General features: G+C 34.6%; 2 protein-coding genes across 2 annotated transcripts; one reads left to right on the top strand and one right to left on the bottom strand.

Annotated features, from left to right (window-relative positions):
• Positions 1-1,210: 1,210 nt before the first annotated feature.
• LOC141664628 (adrenodoxin-like protein 1, mitochondrial) lies at positions 1,211-2,333 on the top strand. The gene is made up of 6 exons (XM_074470581.1): positions 1,211-1,239; positions 1,450-1,556; positions 1,876-1,925; positions 1,990-2,005; positions 2,063-2,129; positions 2,219-2,333. The coding sequence occupies exons 1-6, from the start codon at positions 1,211-1,213 to the stop codon at positions 2,331-2,333; spliced, it is 384 nt and encodes a 127-aa protein (XP_074326682.1).
• An 18,027-nt stretch (positions 2,334-20,360) lies between these two features.
• LOC141664627 (F-box/LRR-repeat protein At3g26922-like) lies at positions 20,361-23,475 on the bottom strand. Its single transcript, XM_074470580.1, has 4 exons — positions 23,284-23,475; positions 22,622-23,047; positions 22,330-22,482; positions 20,361-20,477 (listed from the first exon to the last, which is right to left on the bottom strand). Exons 1-4 carry the CDS (start codon positions 23,473-23,475, stop codon positions 20,361-20,363), a joined length of 888 nt encoding a protein of 295 aa, XP_074326681.1.
• Between the last annotated feature and the right edge of the window lie 2,020 nt (positions 23,476-25,495).

The raw sequence follows: 25,495 nt of genomic DNA, 5'->3' as shown, positions 1-25,495 counted from the left end.
ACTATACATATAGTACACAAACTATACACCCAGTCAATGAGATATTGAGAACAAGAGTGGGGAGGAATCGAAGATTTGAGGGTAGTAAGAAATGGACGATTTGAGTTTGATAGTCGAAGATTTCAGCAAAAAGGGGTTCATAAAAAGTTGTTAGTCCCTCTGTCTCATTCATTTCTATACACTTTCCTTTTTTGAATGTCCCATTCAATTCTATACATTTCAAACTTACCAAAAATAGTAAAAAATTTATAATATAAAATTCAACTACACTCACTACTTTCTCCCACTAAACTCACTTTATTCATTAAATATTAAATGGTCCCACCACTTTAACCAACTTTATACTTTTTCTGACTAAATTATACTTTTTCTTTCTCTTTCATCCCACTATCTTAACAAAACTAACATTATTTTATTATGTTTCTTGTCCTCCGTGTTCAAACCATTTGTATACAAATGGATGGGACGGAGGGAGTATTAGTCATTAATTCGTATTTTTAAGGTTTTCGAGATAAAATATATATGTTTCTAATATTTAATTCATTTTTTTCAGGTTGATTCCAGGAAGAAATTCATCTTTAAATGATGTTTAATCGAATAGGTAAGTTGTTTTTTTTTAATGTTTTATACTATATTTGAGGTTCAGAGAGTAGAATGTGATTTTTATAGTTTTTGAACTATGTGCTTGTTTTTGCTTCCACGGTAAAAATTATACAAAATTGACCACAATTCAAACGCATATCGATTTGTGTTCTATATTTACACATAGAAATATTGGTTCTACAGTGGATTAAAAATATGTTATATTTAAAATTTTGATTCTACATTACATTCATAATCTATGTGTTTATATTGTTTGATTCTACTTTAAAAGAATACTTGTATTTATGTGATTTTATATATAGTAGAATCATATGTGATTTTTACGCATATGAATTAGATCTGACTTTTAATTATGTGTATTGGTGTTTGTAAATATGAATTCTATAGGAGAAAATAATTATGCTTCAAATTTATAATTCATAGACGCTAGTTTTTATTTTTTTAGTGATTGATTCTATTGAAAAATTATATTAGCATAGTCTAATTTCAATTCATAGAAGCTAGTTTATGTTTTTCTAATTAAAATAGATAAGAAATTTTAGAGTTATGGAAGTAAAGAGAGAAGCGGTAGTTTCACTTTATTGCTTTAGTTATCTTCTAGATTGAGATGGAACTGAATAATGGTGAAAATAGCTTGTACATCCGAATATTGATTCACCTCCTGATGTTTTGTAACTTTTACTGAATTTTTCACACTTTTTGAAAGGCTCATAGCTTTTTGTACATATCAATACTTGTTTAATTTAAATTTAGAACCAAATTGAGAATCATGAAGTTCATAATACACAAAAAATCCTGCAGTTGTGTTAATATATATGATTTTTTTCTTGTTATGCGATTCTGCAGAATTTCTCTGACATTTGTTGGTGATGGAGGAGAGGAGAAGGCCATCAAGGTCCCTGTTGGCATGTCTATGTTGGAAGCTGCCCATGAAAATGACATAGAACTTGAAGGTAAGCACTTGGATAAATATTTTTTATCTGGCCGTGTATTGATGCAAAAATGATCTCTGACTTAATTGTTATGTTTTTTGTCATAAAAGTAATATACATATTGTTTTTAAACATCAAGATACCTATGTAAGGTCTTTAATTTAATGAAGCTTTTTTTGCTCTAATACATGCCCTAGTAACATCTAATACTCTGGAATCTAGAACTGTTTTTGGTGCACTTAATCCTATTACACAATGTGAAATATGTAATTAGGTTTTGTTCAATTTTGGTATTCTTTCTCTATATGTAAAAGATAGTTAAACTTGATTCTTAATATAGGGGCTTTTGAAGAATCGCTTGCTTGTTCCACTTATCATGTAATTGTGATGGTCTATTTCTCCCTATGCTTGGATAACTGCACAACAATTTTCTACGTTGGTCACTACTCACTAGCAATATGACTTCATGCATCTATTTTAATAAAACTAAATTTTTAGTGAATTTTTCTTATGATATAGAGTATTACATAAATTAGAGGATCTGAATGACGAGAAAAATGACATGTTATACCTTACTTTTGGCCTCACAGAAACGTAGGTTTCTTTCCTAAATACATTTAGTTTATAATGCAACATACTTATACTTTACTAAAAAAGATTGAGTTGGGTTTAATACGAAGCAGATCTCGACTGGGTTGTCAAGTCATTGCGAGTCCCAAATTTGATGAACTTCGTTTAGCACTGTCTGCTGCTACACATATTTTTTCTATTGATGGATACATACCAAAACCACACTAAAGGTTAACTGAGAAAAAAGTCGTAAGATATTGACAGTCGAGGGCGTGAGTTTTCCAATTTTTAGCAATCCAATTACTTGAGAATTTAAGGGTCGTGTATGGTAAAGCCGTCGAAACAAAAATTTATAAATTAAATAGAATAGATTTTTGGTATTTTATTTACATATACGGGTGGAACTTGTATGCATTTGGATACACCAGTTTTTTTTCTTTTTCTTGTGTTTGAAGTCAAATGTATAATGTGTTTTGTCCAATTTGGATTGAACTGAATCTTCAGCTGATTATTCTTTTTTTCTATTTATTCACACATCTCTTTTGCTTTATTCGTCTCCCCCTTACAAAATGTTTTGTACTGTTATGATTCTAGTAGTATATTTTCGGAATTTCATGTCCTTTGTGCAAGTATTTTGTGTTCTACTATGGAAGCAGAAGCATAATAGATCTAATTCTAGTGTTGTTAATGATTTTTGTATGTTATGTGATCTATAGTAGAAGCATATCATCTAAGTTTTTTTGTTTAGAACTTTTGTGTAAAAGAATGGTTTTGTAGTAGATAAAATTTGACTTCGTCTATTCTTGTATGTGTTTTGTTCTACTGAAATACTTCTGCCATGTACTTGAAAGTTATTTTAATGGCAATACATTTTTGTCTAAACATATGAGTTGATAACAAAGATATGATGTCGGGCTCTTTTCTACCGAGATGGTTGGTAATTCGGTATGAAAAATTTATGTAAATATCAATTTATTGTCATGTGTGGCTCCTTCTTTACTATAAATCATTAGTAGCTCCGCACCATCAATGACATGTAACTCAGAAACTATTTACTCTCGACCAAGGGAAGAGAAACCATCATAAGCATTTGGCTTCTCTGAGCAGCATATATGTCATCCAATCCATTCAAGAATTGGAACAAATTTTTCTCTTCTCTTTATTGAGCAAGAATAATTAGAGTTGTAATTTCTGCAGTTGTTACAGTAATAGTAAGAAGGATGACCAATGACTTCAGCTCCCCCCAAAGTGACCTCATATAAATGTAGTATTCGATAACTGGCTTTCTTTGTTGTTTGATTTCATACAACTCCTTATTTGTATTTCTGAGATCCATTGGTGAGAGAAAAACGTTGCTCAAGATGCTTCCATATATGATGAGCACTGCTTACAAACATAATAGATTTTTTGATGAAATTCAAAACCGACCCTAGAATCCAAGAGATGATCATGTTATTCCATGCATCCCAGGCATCCCTCTTCACTTCATCAGTTGTATCCCAGGCATCCCAGGCTTCCGTTTTGAAGACAGTCAAAGATCTATAATTAGACGAGCCTTGAAGCTTGTCAATAGTCATGAAGTTGTTACCATCAGAAGGGTGAAGATACAAAGTGCTCGAGACATCAATAGATGTTCTAGCATAAACAATATTATCATTTTTTACCATTTCGACAATAAAAGATGTAGATAAAGTGATAAAGAATGAGCAAACCAGCTATATGATGTAATTCATAGCTCTAATACCATGAAATCAATTGTAACTCTAACACTATATGGTTTAACGTGGAGCTCTTTCATTCATTCCTTAGATGGATCATTTTACAAGGATAAATCCTCTCTTATAATATAGGTTGTTACAAAGACCATAGACCACTGTCCTTCTACTGCAAAGCTAAGGAAAAAGCATTAATTTCCCTCCTAGGACAAAACAAATAAACAACTACTAAGACATCTAATTAATCTAGAATCTTTCTTGAATCATGTGCCTATGAATAGACTTGATACTTGGGCATTGAGCATTAGGACTTGGGTTTTATTGGCTTTATTGGCTTGCTTTTTTATGCATCTTCATATAGTTTTCATAATAAAATTGCAAAATATTTTGTGATCACTTTGTTGTTCATGTGATGAGATGATAATTTTGGCAATGTGATTGTTTTCCACCAGTCTTGCGTTCCACGATGCAAGCGTGTAGGCCTTTCATCGAATTATTGGCATACGCGGCACATTTAGATTTTATCTTTAAATCTTCTCAATATTTGTTAGCTCTTTCCAAGAGGCTTAAAATAGATACGAGAGACATCATGTAATTATTTTCCATGTGTGGCTTTATCTTAGTTGTCACTTCATGAGTTAGCATTAGGTAGACTTATGGACGAGAATCCTGGATCGCAGAAGAGACCTCTTGGGGGCTTCCAAAAGCTTTATCCTAGATTCTTTTGCCTCACACTGACATGTTGGCCTAGTCCTGAAAGTGCTTCGAATGCTTGAATATAAGTAAAACATCTTTAACAGTAAAAGTTAAAAATTTGAAGAATAAATGATGCATAGATATTTAGGGACGAAGCCCAATATCATTACATCTATTAGGGGAGGCGTTTATATAACCATTACCCCCTAAACTGAGGATGTTATTTTATTTATACTAAGTGTATAAATAAATAAGACTACCAATTGGTGAATTCCCACTACTGGTAATATTTCCTGAGATGTTTCGTATTCCATGCTCGTGGAACAAGCATGTCATTCATGTCTGTCAAATGATAAGTGCCCTCCCAAAGTACGGATTTCACCTTATAAGGACCTTCCCAATTTTCTCTTAAAACCCATGACCCGGGACATTGGTGTTTGGCATCACCCTTCTCAAGACTAGATCTCCCACCCGAAGGGGGCGGGTCTTCACTCTCCCATTATAGTGCCTCGCAGTTCACTGTTAATAGGCTGCTAGCCTCGTTTGGGAGTCTTCTCTTGTTTTTTTAATCATATCGAGATAGAGCCTGTGATTAACCTCATTAGCTTTGGGGTCATAGTGATCTCTTCTAAATGAGCTTGACCCAACTTCCACGAGGACAATGGCCTCACACACATAGGATTGAGAGAATGGGGTCTCTCCAGTTGTACTTCTTGGGGTAGTGTTGTAAGACCATAACACTTTTGGTAACTCCTCAGGCCAATTTCATTTGCTTTCTTCGAGTTTAGCCTTCAAAGTATGTTTGATAATTTTGTTGATAGCCTCCGTCTGCCCATTAGTCTGAGGATGACTAATAGCAGAAAAACCTTTTTTGATACCCAATGCCTCGTAGAATTCCTGCATCTCCTTGCTGTCAAATTGCTTCCTGTTATTTGAAATAAGTTGATAAGGGATCCCGTACATGCATACAATGGCCCTGTAGACAAATTCCTTGAGTTTCTTCACGGTGATAGTGAAAAGGGGCTCAGCCTCTACCCACTTGGTATAGTAATCCACTACGACAACTGCATACTTAACTCCTCCTTTTGCTTTGGGCAGCTCCCCAATAAGATCTATCCCCCACATAGCAAAGGGCCAAGGACTCATAAGAGAAGTGAGATGAGTGGCTGGAATGTTGCTGAAGTTGGCATACTTTTGGCACTTATCACATGCCCTGGAAAATTCAAAAGCATCTTTTTTAAGAGTAGGCCAATAATAACCCTGTCTGAGGACCTTTTGGGCTAGCAAGCTAACCCCTGAGTGATTTCCATATATGCCTTCATGCACCTCCCTTAGGATGTAACTACATTATTCCCCATCTACACACCTCAGTAGTGGTGTGTTGAGGACCCTTCTATAAAGAACCTCATCATAGATGACATAACGGGCCACCTGATACTTGACCCTTCTAGCCTCCTTCTTTTCTTGGGGAAGAGTGCATCTCTTGACATAGTCCCAAATTGGAGTCATCCATGTTATGCCCAAAGCAGCAATCTCAAAAGTAAATTCTTCGGGAACACTAGGCATGTTTCGAATTTCGAGAGGGATGACTCCAAGTAAGGTGGCCTCTCGTTGAGAGCCCAATTTGGCCAACGCATCAGCCCCTGTATTTTCGTCTCTTGAGATGTGCTCCACTATCACTTCGTTAAAAAGCTTGATAATTCTTTGTGTACATTCGAGATAGAGTTCAGTTCGGGGTCCCCTGGCCTGCCATCCGCAACCAATAAGGTGAGTGACCAACATTGAGTCACTGTAAACATTAAGATTCTCCACCATCATCTCCAGAGCTAGTTTGAGGCCTATAATGAGAGCCTCATATTCAGCATCATTCTTGGTTGCTTTGAAGGTAAAATGGATAGCACTTCGCAACTTGTGCCCTTCGGGGGTTATTAGTTATATCCCGGCTCCTGATTCTTCATTATTAACGGCCCCATCAACATAGAGAGCTCACCATGGGGCACAGTATTCTCGAACATGAATAAGCGTTACAGTCTCAATGTAAGAGGAAAGTATCACAAAATCTTCTTCGGAATCAAGTTTTTCATAGAACCCTTTTGCATCTTGTATCGACCTTCATCACATATGTCACAACGTGTTTTCTCACTATTTTCTTTGTAAAATAACATGCAATCATTCATGCAAGCATCAATTTGTTCGTATCTCATGCTTAACCCACTTAATAACTTCTTCACATCATAGTATCTTATTGGCAACTTGTGATCTTTAGGCAACACTGATCCAATAAGTTCAAGTAGCTCATCGAATCTCTTATTAGTACAACCATATATGTGTTTAAACTTAAGTAGCTTACTCACAAATGATAATGTTATGAAACTTGTACAATTTGGATAAAGTGGTTCAGAAGCACTATCAAGCATCCTATAAAAACTTTCTGCGATTGCATTCGGTTCTTCATGCATATTCTCAAAATCATAATTTGCCTCAGAAAAATCTCCAAGCATTTCACGTGCATCATAAAAATCATCACGCGTATTATCAACGTTCGTGGAACTCATTCCAATGTCAACACGTGATCTAGCATTCTTCTCGTGAAAATACCATGTTGTATATGGGGGAATGATGTCATGTCGATATAAATAAAACATCATATTATCGGGATTTTTTATGTAGTAATTTCCATATTTATTACATAGACATCTTATTCTCCCCCTTGAATCATCCGTATTTGCAACGGAAAATTTAATAAAATCATCCGTATTTGCAACGCACATCAAATTAATGATTCATCCAACTACGATCCCACGTCATCTACAAGGTGCATACATAATATAATTAATAACTTTCTAATTAACAAAAACTGACCTAAATAAATTTATTATGTGTACAAGATATTTAGTGACAACAAATGAACAATAATTATAGTAATTTCTTAAACACTACAAAAAATATTAAATCCTATCATATACATTAACAACTAAAATTTAACATTTCATTTAAATTATATCAATTAATATTTCATGTCTGTGAGAAATCAACAAAAAATAATCATGATAATTAAAGTATGAGTAGTTTAGAAATGGTACTTACTTGACATGAAATTGGTGTGAGCTTGAAGGAGAAGAAATATGATAGGAAATAGGAAGAAAATAAGGGAAGATGGGAGGAAGAGGAAAGTATGGACAGAAACGAAGTGGAGAGGACGAGACACTAGTTTTAATTCATTTTTATAAAATCCACCGCAAGCGGTCATTTTTATAAAATTCCATAACATGTGGTCGCTTTTATAATTCGACACCGTTGCAGGGGCAGTTAAAGTTTTTTTTAAAATAAATTAAAAGCAACCGCTCAGTCACTTTTATTTTCTAATTTAAGCCTTCATTTTGGCGGAAATTTTCCTGCCTATTCTTAAAACCATAAAATCTACCGCAACACAGTGGCGGTTGCTTTTCTTATCAAAAGCCACCGGCTAAAAGCCACCAATTATAAATTCCACCATATGTCATCGCTTTTATTCGTGATTCAAAGGGTCACATTTTTGATAAACTGATAAGCCCCCGCAAATGTAACAACAGTTAAGTAATAGTTTTGAAAAACTAAATTGCACATGTAACACAAGAGTATTAATGTCATTTATTTTTTCAGTTTGGTAAAAGTAAATCTAGGTTATATTTTCTAATACCAATTTGATATTATTTCTTTTGGAGAATTTTTCTATTTTATATTTTTTACCTAAAATAATTTTCTTATAAAAATAATTAATATTTATGTATATATATGGGGGCCCTAAGCCACGGCCTAGTTGACTTTACTGTTGAGCAGGCACTGGGTATATGTTGAGATGTATTAGCATTATAGGCAGCATCATGAAGGAGTGAAAACATGCAGAATAAAAGGTGCCTATTAAATGAGTATGCTGAAATTAGTTTAAGCGGGCAAGACAACAAGTATTGGTTTGAAATTCAACACATGGTCATTTCTAGAAATAAAGTGGGTTAAATTAAAACTGGCATATAAAGAATGCACACTGAACCCTATACAAGCTTCATGCAGGTCAAAGCTTCCGGAATATATACTTATATTCCGGAATATATACTTAGTTGCTGGACATCAGTTAATATGGGAGGCTAGTATTAAATATAGCTTATGTAATGGACTAGATCAACAAGTTAAACTATGTAAGCAGTGACATAATCCTCTGTAATTCTATAAATAGAACTTCTCAGCAGTCTTGTAAAAAATTGAATGAAAAGAAATAAAACAGCAGTTGTAAGAAAGATAAAGAGAGAGTTGTAGCTCATAGTGAGAAATACAGAGGAAAGAAAAAACATAGAGCAAGAATTGTGTGTAATCAAATATATGTATTATAAGTTGTACTTAAATAATTCAACCAAATAAAGTGGTGTTGTTTGTGTTTTTAATCCAATATTGGATGTAAATGTAACGACTGGAATTTTACGTTTATATTATATCATGATTATAATAAAATATGTGAATTAATGTGTCATTTATGTGTGATTATCTGATAAACCCTAACTGTTACGTGATACGTGTATTCCATGTCATTTCTGTATTTTAAGGTATTTTTCAGATATTTTATTATGCATTTATAGGTTTTATTTCAAACATTTTATGACCCAAACGATGATTTTAAAGCCAGTATTTCAAATAAAATAATGGGCCTTATTTTTCATCAAATGGCTTTTACAATCGCCTTGTTCTGAACATCTAGATAATTTATAAATTTTCTCGTTTTGCGAAAATGATTTTTTCGGGCCCCATTGGGTATCAAAAACCCCACAAAAATCACATTTTTATTTTTATAAAATTATAGGACTTTCATTTATATTATTTCTTTGCATTTTTGCATTATTCACAATTTTTGGGAATTTTTGGCATATATATTGGATATATAAAATATTTATAAATTAAATTTTAATACTCAAAAATTATAAAAATTAGGGCCCAATATTTTTATTTATTGTATAATTAGCCCCTTAATTTTAATTAGGAGTATTATTTTTACTACTATAAATAGCCTAATTTTTATTTAATTAATTATAATTAATCATTAAAATATGCAAAATTACCAAAAATTCTCTGAAATCGGGTCGGGAAGAACAGGTTCGGGTCGAAGAATCAAGTCGTGATTTCTCACTGATTACAGCATCAAATCGTGTGATTCAAGTACTCAAATCGAAGGTTGTGATCCGTTCTTTCTGTTTCTTGCATCAATTTCACGTTTTATTGCATCATTTTTTATTTTTGATTTTTAGGGTTTATGTTCGAATTAGGGCTTTTTGATTCTGGGTTATTGTGATGTTTTGATGATTGATATAGCTTTGTTAGATGATTTACAGTCGATTCATGGTGTTTAATTGAACAAACGATGCTTGGATAGTGATTCACGAATTCTAGGGTTTAGGTCGAATTTTCAAAACACAACTCGATGATTTCTGTGAATATTTGGTTCTTGTAATGTTAGGCTTTGATTGTATATGTTCTTAACTCATTTTGCACTATATAACGTTTGATTTTATGTACGATTCTGCAAATTCGATTTTTGGCCGGAGTTTATGTCGATTTTGCCGGAGAAGTTGATTCAGGAGTTATTCTGTGATGTTTTTGGCCGTGGTTGGATTGCTGTGCTGATTTGCAATGAAAAGCACTCAAAACAGCACCAAACGGTGTTGATTTGGGGCTGATCGAAGCTTGGCCGGACTCCGGGAACTCACCGGAATCTGGAAAAAATTCCGGCGTGTTTCTTGGTGACCCGGAATCCAACCCGTTTGACCCGTTCAGATTACCCGGTTTTGATCTGTTTTTGTCAGAAACCAATTTCTAACAACTGTTTCTGAAATTTTGATTTTGATTTTATTTTTATTAATTTTAAAAATCAGTTTGATTTATTTTGTAAATTGATTAATTATTATTTAATTAATTAATTTATATTATAAATAATTCTGAATTATTTTCTAAAAATCAGATTAAATTATTTCCTTAATTATTTATTATTTATTTATTACTTATTAATTATTTAAAAGTGATTAATTATTTTGATAATTAATCAAATAATTTTCAATAAATCATTATAAATTCAATTTAATTTCAAAAATTATAGAAAAATATTTTTAATTCTGATTTTCTTAAATAATGATTTAAAAATTATTTTTGGGTTTTAAAAATTAGTAATAATTATTTATAATGATTAATAAATGGAATTATCAGTATTTATTTAATAATAATTCAACCGTTAGTCCGTTTTGCGTGAAACGAAAGCCTTGTTACCTCAGAAAAATGAATCCTTTTCATTAAAAATAATATCAAAGCTTAATTTTTTTTAGAAGTTAGTTGATTTTGTGACTTGTTTGATTATCAGTCAAGTTACGTGCCGAGACGAGTCCGAAAAATTCCGGAAAAATGGGAAACGAGTCAGATAACGATCAGTTGAGCAATCAGCGAGTCGATTTTGGTTTTAAAAATTATTTTAACCATAAAAATGATTATATGCTTATGTGCTTATGTGTATTACGTGGTTAATCGAGTCTTACTTGCTTATATGTAATACATGAGTCAATCATAAGCGCATGGGTAGATGTTAGGATCAGTTTGAAGTCGATTCAAGATGCAAATGAAGTACGACGTGACTTAACCAGTCTATTTTGCCAACAGAAGCTATGCCAGCCAGGCCAGGTGAGTCGGTAATAGTCCAAGGTGATAGACATAAGTGATTCAATTGCAGTAAGTCGCGCAGAAGGCAAGTTTTTCCTCTATTCTACTTTCAGAATAGTGATATTGATTCAAATATTTATCATATTTACATTCTCTTGATTATTGTTCTTGATCACTAATATACAATCCCTATTCCTTTGTTCATATTTCATTTCAATTCTTGATTTCTCCGTTTCTTTTGATTCTTGATTCATATTCTGTTGGTAACACATGGAGATTGATATATTCTAGTGTTTGGAATATATCAAAGCATACCGATTGTCCCAGTTGCTAAGCGATGGACTGGATAAGGATATTTTGGGATTGAGTGTGTCTTAATCCTGAGGACCGGGATGACTTGTGCCTCGACGTGGGCCGTAGTGCCTGGGTACCCGACTGGATCTATATACTGAGATATGGATCTGCATTATATTCTGACTGATTAGTAGAATATAGATGCGAACTTATGTCCAGTTTAGTTTATTTGTACTCGCCAGTAATGGCCTTCTTTCTATTCTCGTGAGGTTATATCTTGGCAGATATACCTGGGATGGCGGATTCATTTAAAATGCTTTAACACTGTTTATATGTTTGTGGACTTGTTGAGCAACTTTTGGCTCACCCCTTTTGTTGTTATTCACCTTATTGTTTTCAGTTAAGAAGGAATATAAAACCAATCAGGACTCGAGTGGTAAAGAAGCGAGTCAAGCCTCGGGATCCTCTTATACCCAAGGTGTTGATCCCAATCCAGGAAGAAAGCTTTGAGTTGCCCGAGCAGGTGGAGTGTTGATAGATAGTAAGTGTGTGTGTTTGAATAAAAGTTGAACTTAGCTTAAATGAATTAGACAATGGTTTGTAATAAGAGAGTTTGTGAGACTTGAATGTTGGTTTGTAATAAAAGTAGTTAGTGGTTTTTGTTTTCATACTTCAACCTAAAAAGATCCTGGTTAGTGTTAAAGGGGTTTAATTTCATTTCTTTATAATTGTTAATTAAATTGTACAGGTTTGGTGATTAGCTAGTAACCCCCAGACTTATACCCCGGGTCTGGAGGGCGTTACAGGTTTGGCATCAGAGCTGTAGGTTTGGTCCTGAAAATAAGAACATTAGGATTAAGATAGGATAAGTAGATCACTAAGATAGGGATAGTCAAATTAGGATGAATAGTGTTAGGATTTAGGTCAGATTAGAATAGGGAAATAATCTTAGGATTGTTAATGACCTTTTCTTTTCTTTGGTATATTATTAGATGGCATCTTCTGGTTATTCTGCATCTTCCGAGAGGACCGTCACTGGGCCAGTAGCACCAGCCATACCTCCAGTATCTGAGCATAAGTTTCCTCCTCTACCACCTCCACCACCATTGCCACAGGGGATAGTGCATGACCCCATAGAGATGTTTGATCCATTTGAGTTCTTCGAGCCGATGGTTCCTTTACCTATTGAGCACCAGTTTATACTAGGTATTGAGCAGGAGTTACCACCACCACCATTGTTACCTCATATACCAGTGCATGCCCCAGAGTCGGACATAGTTCAGATGATTCCAGTAGAGGGGATGGGAGAGCATGATGTGGATCTACAGTGAGGTTACCCCAGCAGGGTGCAGGTATTCCGAGGGTTCCTTCTCAGGAGTCAGTAGGTCAGGTTGCTCAGCCGCATATGGTACCATACCATGAGTATAGAGTTATGAGGGATGATGTGGAGTATTGGCGGGCACAGTGTCGGGAGATTATGCATCTGTTTGATCAGAGGGACAGAGGACCGTTAGCGGCCCTACAGCCGGATTATTATATGAGACAGCGATTACAGTCAGTATTGATGAGTGCTACTTGGGAGCTGGATGATTTGACTCATGATGGACCTCCTTCTTTTGCAAAGTTCTACAGGGTTTTTCGCTTGGCACAGACTGTGGTCCAGGCACTTAGAGAGGAGCTTAGGCGTATTCCGCCTGGGTTCTGAGAGGGTTTGAGATGGTGACTCTAGAGTGCATGTGTATATAGAGGCAGCATAGTATAACCTAGTGAGTAGTGTGTATGTGTGTATCAGTAGTTTAACTTGTAGTAGTAATTTACCTTGTAGCGATAGTGTGACTTGTAGCCGTAGTGATGACCAGTAGCCCGAGACTTTTTGTATCAAGCATTTACACCTGAAGCTGGTGTCACAGTATATAAGATGAACTTTTTTCAAAATTCTTTTATTTAAATTTCAGGTCTTTACAGTTTTATAGCATTTACTTTCACTTTACAGTTTTTCATATTATAATTCATGTTGGAAAAAAAAAATAAAATAAAATAAAATAAAACAATTATTTTATTTTAACCTATTTAGATTCCAGTCTGTACACTCAGCAACTGTTTCTTTAAATAAACCATGTTTATGAATACAGGATCAATTATTTTCCATACATATTGTCGATTGTTTATTAAGCTGTGAAATAAATATCACCTGTTTTATTATCAGAAGAAGATGGCACCAAAAAGAAAGACTAGGGCTGAGACCTCTAACAGCAATTCTGAAAATCAGACTAATGAGACCATGAACCAAATGTTCCATCTGACGCAACACAGATGGTAATGATGTAGCAGCAGATGCAGCATCAGCAACAGCAGATATAACACCAAAATGTGCAACAGCCACCTCGTCCTGAGCTTCACATTACCACCAGTATTACCTGTTGTACTTTAAGCAGTTTCAGTCAGTTAAACCTCCAGAGTTTGAAGGGACTACTGATCCTATAAAGGCTACCACCTGGTTAAAAGAATAAGAAAGCGGTTCGCACTAGTGAGGTAGGTGAGGACCAGAAGACTGATTTTGCTAGTTACTTGTTAAAAGGAGAGGCGAATTATTGGTGGGAATCTAAAAAGGCCTTAGAGGGTGAAGAAGTTATTGCATGGGATAGGTTTAAAGATTTGTTTTAGAAAAGCATTTTCCTCGCTATGTGAAGAATCAAATGCAGATTAAGTTTCTAGAACTGAAGCAGGGAAATATGTCGTGGCAGAATATGAAGCCAAATTTACTGAGTTGGCTAGGTTTGTTCCAGAACAGGTTGACACTGAAGAAAAACTAGTTCAAAGATTTCAAGAAGGATTACGACCATGGATTCGTGGCCAAGTTGCAGTTTTCGAATTAACGACGTATACCGCCGTAGTTCAGAAAGCTTTGATTATAGAAGGGGAAAGTGAAAGATCTCAGCAAGACAAGGGACAGGGAAGTTTCCAAGATCGCTCCAGCAGAAAGCCGGGATTCCAAGCCCGGGCAAATTTGAATTTTAAAAGGATAGGACAAGGTTCACAGAAGGCAGGTAATCGTTTCCAAACCTCCAGTCAGCAGGGAATGGTCAAAGTTCCAGTGCCGTACTGCAAGACATGTAATCGAAAGCATACTGGTGTATGTATCAAAAGGGATGTAACGTGTTATCGGTGTAAGCAGAAAGGGCATTATTCTAACGAATGTCCAACAGGTAGAATAGCAGAGATGACTTGTTTCCAGTGTGGAAAGAAAGGGCATATCGCCAGAAATTGCAAAGGATCAGCTATGGCAGCCAGTGTTCCGAGAATGTTAGCATTACCTCCGCCGCCGCCTAATCAACCCAAAGCAAGAACTTTTAACATGACCATGAAAGAAGCGGTGCAGAGTCCGAGTGTTATTGCAGGTACACTTTTGGTGAATTCTGTAATTTCAAAAGTATTAATTGATTCTGGAGCTACTCGTTCATTTGTTTCTGAAGAATTTCTTGGTAAGTTACATTGTGAAATCGAATGGTTGGGCGAAATTAATTATAAAATTAGCGAATGACGACCAAGTTCCGGTAGATCGAGTATGTCCTGCGTGTGATATAGAAATAGCCGGACATCATTTTTCGGTAGATTTAATTCCTTTTAAGCTAGGAGAATTCGATATTATCTTGGGAATGGATTGGTTAGCATGTCATAACGCTCAGATAGATTGCGCGAATAAGAGAGTCAAATTGCGAACTGCGGAGAATGCAACAGTAATATTCAAAGGCGAAAAACAGCAGAAGAAATTTCTTACTGTGATGCAGACTAAACGATTGCTTCGACAAGGATGTGAGGCGTACATAGTTTACGTGTTAGATACCGAAAGAGGAAGTCCTAGAATAGAAGACATTCCAATTGTGTGCGAATTTCCAGACGTCTTTCCAGACGAGCTTCCAGGGTTACCACCAGATCGAGAAATTGAGTTCACAATTGATCTAGCACCAGGTACAGAACCAGTTTCGAAAGCTCCATATCGGATGGCTCCAGTCGAAATGAAGGAATTGTCAACGCAACTGCAAGATCTTCTAGACCGAGGCATCATACGACCTAGTGTATCCCCATGGGGTGCACCGGTGTTATTTGTGAAGAAGAAGGACGGCAGCATGCGATTATGCATTGACTATAGGGAATTGAATAAACTCACTATCAAGAATAAGTATCCCTTACCGAGAATCGACGATTTGTTCGATCAGCTAAAAGGAGCAGCATGGTTTTCAAAGATAGATTTGCGATCAGGCTATCATCAATTGAAGATTAAAGCTGAAGATATTCCAAAAACTGCGTTTCGTACAAGATATGGGCATTACGAGTTTTTGGTAATGGCATTCGGTCTGACAAACGCGCCAGCAGCATTCATGGATTTGATGAACAGAGTATTCAAGAAATATTTGGATAAATTCGTGATTGTATTCATTGATGACATCTTGATTTACTCCAAGTCAGAAGAAGAGCATGCAGAACACTTGAGAATAACTTTGGAAATTCTGAGGAAAGAGCAACTATACGCAAAATTCTCGAAATGTGAATTCTGGTTAAGAGAAGTACAATTTCTAGGGCATATTATCAGTAGAGAAGGCATCCAAGTCGATCCAGCGAAGATTGAAGCTGTGTTAAATTGGGAAAGACCAAGGACGCCGACAGAAGTTCGAAGTTTCTTGGGATTGGCAGGATATTATCGAAGGTTTGTCAAAGATTTTGCGAAAATAGCAACGCCGCTGACCAAGTTAACTCGAAAAAGTGAAAAGTTTGAATGGAGTGATAAGTGTGAAGAAAGTTTTCAAGAGCTGAAAAATCGGTTAGTAACTGCACCAGTACTTGTATTGCCAGACGAGCTAGGAAATTTCGTCATTTTCAGCGACGCTTCGTATCGCGGGTTAGGATGTGTACTGATGCAGCACGGTAACGTCATCGCATATGCTTCGAGACAACTTAAACCTCATGAACAAAAATACTCATGATCTGGAATTGGCAGCGATCGTATTTGCGTTGAAGCTTTGGAGACATTATCTCTACGGTGAAAAATGTGAAATTTACACAGATCATAAAAGTCTAAAGTATATCTTTACGCAAAAGGAGCTGAACATGCGACAACGTCGATGGCTGGAATTGATAAAGGATTACGAAGTCACGATTAGTTATCATCCAGGGAAAGCAAATGTTGTAGCAGATGCGCTGAGCAGGAAAGAAAGATTGAATCGGTTAACTTCGTGTGAAGACTTAATCAAGGAATTCGACAAATTGGAAATTGAGATTCGTATTCCCAATGAATCTGCAGAAGCTATCTACATATGACTTTCCAACCGGAATTGTTAGAAAAGATTCGCTGCTGTCAAAATGAAGTGATGAGTCAAGATGATGACCTGGGAGAAGAAATCACAACTCAGAAAGATAATGAAGGAATTTTACGCTTTGCGTCGAGAATCTGGATCCCTAACGTAGTAGAATTAAAAGAAGAAATAATGCGAGATGCGCACAATTCGAAGTATTCCATTCATCCAGGAAGTACAAAAATGTATCGTGATCTGAAAGAAAACTTCTGGTGGCCGAACATGAAGAAGGAAATAGCTGAATGGATAAGTAAGTGCTACACATGCCAGCGAGTTAAAGCGGAACATCAACGTCCGAGTGGATTATTGCAACCATTAGACATTCCAGAATGGAAATGGGAACATCTAGCGATGGATTTTGTGGTAGGACTACCAAGGACAAAGGCAAATCATGATGCGATATGGGTAATCATTGACAGACTCACGAAGTCGGCACATTTTCTACCAATCAATGAAAGATTTTCACTCGACAAGCTAGTACACATATATCTCAAAGAAATTGTGATGCGACATGGAGTTCCAGTATCTATCGTGTCTGATCGAGATCCTCGTTTCAACTCAAGATTTTGGAGACAATTTCAAGAATGTCTTGGAACTAAATTGAACATGAGTACCGCTTATCATCCGCAAACCGACGGGCAAAGTGAAAGAACTATCCAAACGATTGAAGACATGCTACGAGTTTGTGCGATCGATTTTGAAGGCAGTTGGGATGAACATCTACCCCTAGTGGAATTTTCTTATAATAACAGTTATCACGCCAGCATTGGAATGCCACCGTATGAAGCATTATACGGGAGAAAATGCAGATCACCAGTATATTGGGATGAAGTTGGAGAACGCAAAATTTTGGGTCCAGAACTAATTCAACAGATGAAAGAAAAGATTGAACTCATTCGAAAACGACTCGATGCAGCGCAAAACAGGCAACGCAAATATGCAGATCAAGCCAGGAAAGATATAGACTATCAGGAAGGAGAAAACGTACTACTCAAAATATCGCCATGGAAAGGATTAACCAGATTTAGAAATAAGGGTAAATTGAAACCACGTTACGTTGGACCGTTTGAAATTTTGAAGAAAGTGGGAAAAGTTGCATACGAATTAGCTTTACCGCCTCATATGCAGCATATTCACAATGTGTTTCACGTGTCCATGCTTAAGCGATATAATCCTGATTCTAGGCATGTAATCGAGTATGAGCCGATAGAAATCCAACCTGATTTGTTTATAGAACAGCCGGTAAGAATTTTAGATCGGCGAGAGAAAGTGTTGAGAAATAAGTCTGTATATTTAGTGCGAGTGTTGTGGAGAAATCCTATGGTTGAAGAATCAACCTGGGAACTCGAAAGTGAAATATTAGAGAAATACCCTCATTTGTTTTCATAGAAGATTCTGAGGACAGAATCCTTTTAAGGGGGGAGGATGTAACGACTGGGAACTTTACGTTTATATTATATCATGATTATAATAAAATATGTGAATTAATGTGTCATTTATGTGTGATTATCTGATAAACCCTAACTGTTACGTGATACGTGTATTCCATGTCATTTCTGTATTTTAAGGTATTTTTCAGATATTTTATTATGCATTTATAGGTTTTATTTCAAACGTTTTATGACCCAAACGATGATTTTAAAGCCAGTATTTCAAATAAAATAATGGGCCTTATTTTTCATCAAATGGCTTTTACAATCGCCTTGTTCTGAACATCTAGATAATTTATAAATTTTCTCGTTTTGCGAAAAATGATTTAGTAGAGTGTAATTTACTGTAATAAACATGATCAGGTATAACATCAAAAATTGAAGGCTCATACTAATAAAATTTAAATTCCGGTAAATAAATCAACTTTAAAACTGAACCTATACAATTATCATCAAATTTGAACTTCAAATATTATGAGGTTGAACTATACAATTTCCCCCGTCTTAGAAACAAACCTAACATCTAGTAACAAAATCAATTAAATACTGTAAGGCATTTGATTACTATTATATTAACTTCAAAACTGTCAAGGCATTTGATTACGTTTATACTGAACCAATGCAATTAATATAAATTTCAACAACAAATATTATCGAGTTTAACTATACAATTGAACCCATTCCTTAAAAATAAAAGCTAAATTCTTGAAAAAAATTAATAAAAAACTGGCAAGGCTTAACAGCTTAATAGCTTGGGATAGTAAAAATACTTACACATCATTGTACGGCAGGAGAAAATGCTGCCCTTTCCTAGAATCTTTAAATCTTGTACACAATTCACGCGACCTCTGCACTGCACTGCCACATCCAATGGCACCAATTGTGCCCGGATCTACAAAGCTAATCATGTTGACCATCTTATGCTTCTTCACATATTCATTCAAGAAGCTACAAATTAAATTAAGCAGTCCTTAGTAAAGATTGTCATATTTATTCCAAGGCTATATACTCCGAAAAAAACTTTGAATGAAAAGTTTACTGAATAAAAAGGCAAATGACAGAGCCGGCCATTTCACCTCCAGAGCACACTACATGTATATCAGATAAGAACATGATTTGCTTCTTTGTAAAGCCAAATGCTTCTTTGCTTAGCTCAAAAGAAATTGTTTGGCCACCACTCAAGGCTTCGTTTGCCCATGTCCACAAACGTTTCATTGCAGAAGGATAATTCGGACCAATTTGAACAACAAGCTCTGGTTCAACATCTTCAATTACTTTATACGTCTTCTTCATTTTCTTAGCACGGGATTTCTTGGTTTTCTAAAATAATTGCAAATAAAAATAATTAAAAAACAGACTAAACAAACACATAGTACATATATTAACCATACTAAAAAAGCATTCTGACCTTGGCGGCCAAAACATGAGAAGTACTGCTATTGTTTCCTGCAATTATCATGTTTCTCGGTCATGCAATAAAAGTTCCCATGGCTTCTTGAACAGTCAAAATTTCATCCCCGATAGGGAAGGAAATCTTAGCATCTCCTTGAATGACTTTAGTGATAGACACCCTTGCGTTCTTTTCTCCAAGACTTACTCCATGGATAGTCTTCTCATGTCCTTCGGGAACGCGTACTTCATCAATTGTTGCACAAGCAACAATGTTGCTCAACGATCCAACAGCCAATCGGCATACAGAACCACCCAAAGAATCCACTTTCATTTCCTCAACAGCCCTTCCATTATCATCCTCACCCGCCACCTTTTTATTATCCTCAAGCTCCACCGCTAAATCCACAAACAAATTATCCATCAATGTCACATTTTTATGAACACCTACATCCACATCCACATCCACATCAACCCACCCTTAGAGTGACAGCTTGCGTGCTGGGAATTTGGTTTCGGACTACCATCATGTTGTACACCATTTTTCGATGAATGTGCGTTGTATTTTTCAAATTCAGCAGCCCAAAATGCATCTCTCTCTTTAATAATTTTTGGAGTCTCCTCTGCCATGTACTTTTGAATTGCCTCATGTACCCTTTCTTCCACTGTCCTCGCTTTTTTCCCTCGGAAGATCAAAATAAACCGACTGCTTCACATGAATTCTCTGACCACGTACTCTGCCTCCGTGCTCAGGCTTACGAGCGCCATTGTTAACACATCATTAGTACCTTCAACTTTAAGCTTTCCTTCCTTAACCTCCTCCTTCATCTTTTTTACAAAAAATTCAGTAACATTTTTTACCATAAGCACACATCCTTTAAGCACATTCATCCTTTAATTAAAATATTACACAACTAACACCAATTTGTTTTTACTAGTTATAAGCACATTCATCCTTTAATATATTTAATTTAATAGATTCAATTGCAAGCACAAGAGACAACTTAGTTTACTTGGTGGTACAGGGGACCTAGTAAGTACATTCATTGACAAACTAATCCAAGGATAAAAAATATTAAAATAAAATATTAACCAACACAGAATACAAAATCTAGACATTTAATATTATGAACCAATTTTCAATGTAAACATGTTTATAGGGTGATTCATTAATAATATTTTCAATTATATAATATATATCTAAATTTCACTTAAAATTTAGTCAATTGAACCCCAAAAGTCAGAACTAGACAATTAATTAAGGACCCAAGGAGTATATGAAAAATTATTCAAAAATTTTAAAAATAAGTTAAAATATTTATTATATCTTGAATACATGAATTTAAATTTAAAAGATATATCATAATTTTTTAAAACAAATTATATCAATCTTAACATAATATCAATTTTTTCCTCCAAAAAATTTAGAACAACTAAAACTCTTTAAGGTCTTCAATGCCTAATCGATGATAAAAGAAGCTTAAGAAAATTGACCATGTAAGATGTTACTTATTTTGGTGAATTCAAAGTAGCAACATAAACATGTTTTCCTATCTGTCAAGCTTAAAAAATCAATGCAAGTAAAAAGTTTATCAGCTTTCCCGAGAAACTTGTTAAATTAGTTCCCCTCAGAAACCAGCTGTGAGGGTTGAAACCTGAACTTTGCGGTGTTATTGTTATTAATATTTATAATATAAAGTAGAAACATATATATATATAGCAGAAGTGATTATTTTCTGAATGTGATTTCTTGAAGCCAACATGCAACACAAATTAATAGTTTAACTTTTAACTCATAAAATCATGGTCTAATTGTATAATAATAACAACAACAAATTTGCTAAGTTCGAAAACGTTACAAGTTATACCACAAACCAAATACGGGAGCCAACTACAGGATTGCTCTACAAAATAACACCATTATGCGAAGTTTAGATAAGTTTCAACATCTTTCTAACACAAGGTGCACTCCACTACAAAATAGTTTTCAAAGTCCAAACCATCTAGGCAACTAGTAGTTCACGGCCATATTATCCGTGCAACTTTGGATGTTCTAGGGAAACTCATCAACTCTTTTGAAATTCTCGATTCTTCTTTAGGATCATCAGTCATGGTGTTGAGAAGTTCAATCCACCTAAGCCTTGGAGAAAATGCAAGCAAAAACTTTATGAAATGAAGCTCAGCCCTTGAACCGGCCATCCTATGTATCTTCACGGTTTGAAGTTGGTCAAAAATCACGTTGACGAGGTTCGGTGATTGTAAATATTGCAGAACAGATGATACCATAGGTTCCCTGCTTCCTACCAAGTCCATTCCATGGTTGCCCTTTGGTTTGCCATTTAAATACGTACAAAGGTAAATATATGAGGATGGTTTTCATAAACATGAAACATTATAAATCTAGTTAGCTTCTGATCTTATTGTCTGATACATAAAACATGAGCATATTATGCAATATCAATATTTATAATAAATCTCCGAGCATAAGAAGTTTCATTGTTCAAATATCATCTAATTGCATAAGATCGTGATGAAGCAATCCTAGAATATACAAGTCTGTCATGACCAGACCAATAAAAAATGACAAAATATTTTGAGATATAAAAAACTCAAAAAAATTAAAATTAGAGAAGGACAAATGAACATCTAACTTGCTTCGGATTAAATTAATAGTTCTTACCACAATTATTTCAAGACGTTGCAGCTTGGGGAAACTTCTCATCAAGAAAAGAACATGTCGGATGTGAACCAAATCATAAAATTCAACTTTGTAAAGGGACAACTTTCTGGTTGTTATAAGTCTCTTCGAAACAGCTGCACTTGACTCCAATAACTATTATACACATGTGTGCATGTATATTGACGGAAAAAAAAGTGAGAAACACTTGGCACCAAGAGTATTTGTAAGCATTAATAATCAAATTAGTCAAAGAAAATTAACTACTTCAATTCGTATAGGAGTTTCAATTTACCTTGAGAAAAGAGCCATTGAAGTGGATAGTACGTATTTCAATCATGTTTCCAAGTAGCTTTTCTAGATTGATATAACTCTTTCTAGAATCTGCCCCTTTTTCCGACAAGAGACCAAGAGTTCGCAACTTTTTGGTGCATTCAAACCATTTAAGATCAATTTCTCCACTTTTGTGGATAAGAAAGGTGATGAGGTGGTGATTTTGTTTAAATTGGGATTCTAAATGTTCTATCCCGGAGCAAAATCTCAACTTCAATTCCTTGAGTTGGGTCCCAAATGACATGTCGCCAGTAATGATGACATTCTCAAGTGTAACATCAATCAAATTACAAAAGCCTCCAAATCTAAGCGGTGGATTGAGTAAACAATTAGTAAGGCTCAAATGAGTTAACTCTGAACAGGAAAAAATAAGAGGGTATTTTGTAGGCTGTTAGTGGTCCAATTATAAGCTTCAACTGCCTAACCCTATTATTTGATAGTTTTTAATCCATAAATCCATATTTGGAGTTTCATGAAGAGGCAGATCTTCTGGAACCGAAAGATGGAACTTCAAAATGGGGCCAGGGTTACCTAAAAGGATCTCATTTATAGTTCCTGTAACTTCCGATATTAAATTTTCTTCATCTAGTGTATCATTGTTGGCAACAATCCGTGAAAAAAAACCCAATCAAAAACCAGATTGGGGTACAAATCCCATAAATCCCTCCACGTTTTAGAAAGAACACTTGTACTTGCTGCATCATGAATGGGCAAGCGTTCTAGGATGTTGTCAATTATGTTTCCAGGTAAGCTGCTGATTCTATCAATTGCAGCTGTTCCACTCTCAGATCGCCTTGGTTTGGCAATTCTCGACATAATTCTGGAGATCAAACAGGTACCAATAATTAAAAAAACCAGTGTTCGCCTGGTAATAGCCACTAGCACAGCATTTAAACAACATACATCCACAGTTGACAATCCAGTATTTTTTTTATCAATTGAAATATATACAACTATGAATTCAATTATGAACTAGAACATTCTAAACAGATTTAGCAAAAATAAAAGAGAACATTCCAAGCGGAGAATAGACCATAGATATCAGAAATACAACATAAAATGAAATAATTCAACAATATAAATAAATATTTACCAACATAAATCATGATGAAGAAATATACCTGTTCTCAGCTTGCAGCAATGGTAATAGACTGGTGTATTGGATCAAAATTTTAAAGGATTTTTAAGCACAAAATTATATGCGTATTCAATTCAGATTTTGAAAAATCTTTCAAAATCTATTCAATTTGGATTATTAAAAATTCATTAAAATCTAAGTGTATTTAATTTAAATTTTGAAAAATCTATCAAAATCTTTTAAAAATTCCACTGAAATAATGGTATTCAAAAATTCATGAATTTTGTTTTATTTGAAAAATATATGAATTTTGATGGATTTGGTAGTACATTTTTAATTTTTTGAAATCCTATATGAGATTTTGAAATATTTCTAAAAAAATTCATAAAATCATAAAGACTCTGAAAGATTTTTTACCATCAAAATCGCCAACATTTAAAATCAACTAAAATCTTATAAAATCCATAAATTATTATCAATTCTTCAGAAATCTGTTGAATACGATACACCCTTACCCTAAGCTTGAAAGGAGAGACAAGGATTCACGTCACATTCTGTGACCTCTTTCTTTTCATAAATGGAAAAGGGTATTATAATTAGAGTATCAATTAAGAGAGAACTAATTAGATAGAGATCTACATAGAACCACAATAGTCAACGTTCTAAACAGCCTAGATTAAATATAATGCAGTGGCATTATTCTAAATGTTAGAATTTTAAGCCTAATTAAAATAAAAAAAAAATATCCCAATATATAAACAGCAACACATACATACGAAAACTATACATATAGTACACAAACTATACACCCAGTCAATGAGATATTGAGAACAAGAGTGGGGAGGAATCGAAGATTTGAGGGTAGTAAGAAATGGACGATTTGAGTTTGATAGTCGAAGATTTCAGCAAAAAGGGGTTCATAAAAAGTTGTTAGTCCCTCTGTCCCATTCATTTCTATACACTTTCCTTTGAATGTCCCATTCAATTCTATACTTTTCAAACTTACCAAAATAGTAAAAATTTTATAATATAAAATTCAACTACACTCACTACTTTCTCCCACTAAACTCACTTTATTCATTAAATATTAAATGGTCCCACCACTTTAACCAACTTTATACTTTTTCTGGCTAAATTATACTTTTCTTTTCTTTCATCCCACTATCTTAACAAAACTAACATTATTTATTGTTTCTTGTCCTCCGTGTCCAAACCATTTGTATACAAATGGATGGGACGGAGGGAGTATTAGTCATTAATTCGTATTTTAAGGTTTTCGAGATAAAATATATGTTTCTAATATTTAATTCATTTTTTCAGGTTGATTCCAGGAAGAAATTCATCTTTAAATGATGTTTAATCGAATAGGTAAGTTGTTTTAATGTTTTATACTATATTGAGGTTCAGAGAGTAGAATGTTTTATAGTTTTTGAATTGTTTGTGCTTGTTTTTGCTTCCACGGTAAAAATTATACAAAATTGACCAAAATTCAATCGGATATCAATTGTGTTCTATATTTACACATAGAAATATTGGTTCTACAGTGGATTAAAAATATGTATATTTAAAATTTTGATTCTAACATTATAATCTATGTGTTTATATTGTTTGATTCTACTTTAAAAGAATACTTGTATTTATGGATTTTATATATAGTAGAATCATATGTGATTTTTACGCATATGAATTAGATCTGACTTTTAATTATGTGTATTGGTGTTTGTAAATATGAATTCTATAGGAGAAAATAATTATGCT

Source organism: Apium graveolens, chromosome 6 (assembly GCF_009905375.1).
Source record: "Apium graveolens cultivar Ventura chromosome 6, ASM990537v1, whole genome shotgun sequence".
NCBI lineage: Eukaryota > Viridiplantae > Streptophyta > Magnoliopsida > Apiales > Apiaceae > Apium > Apium graveolens.
Note: the sequence above shows the minus strand (reverse complement) of the source record. Positions and strands in the feature narration are given on the sequence as shown.

What these genes read in the sequence shown, in the direction of transcription:
- LOC141664628 (XM_074470581.1), top strand. Translation starts at nt 1,211, where the DNA reads ATGGAACTGAATAATGGTGAAAATAGCTT. An exon ending in AAATGACATAGAACTTGAAG is followed by an intron (nt 1,557 to 1,875) that starts GTAAGCACTTGG and finishes TTCTTAATATAG; the next exon opens with GGGCTTTTGAAGAATCGCTT. An exon ending in ACTTTTGGCCTCACAGAAAC is followed by an intron (nt 2,130 to 2,218) that starts GTAGGTTTCTTT and finishes AATACGAAGCAG; the next exon opens with ATCTCGACTGGGTTGTCAAG.
- LOC141664627 (XM_074470580.1), bottom strand. Translation starts at nt 23,475, where the DNA reads ATGTCGAGAATTGCCAAACCAAGGCGATCTGAGAGTGGAACAGCTGCA. An exon ending in CCAATCTGGTTTTTGATTGG is followed by an intron (nt 23,048 to 23,283) that starts GTTTTTTTTCAC and finishes GACCACTAACAG; the next exon opens with CCTACAAAATACCCTCTTAT. An exon ending in TCAATGGCTCTTTTCTCAAG is followed by an intron (nt 22,483 to 22,621) that starts GTAAATTGAAAC and finishes TGTGTATAATAG; the next exon opens with TTATTGGAGTCAAGTGCAGC.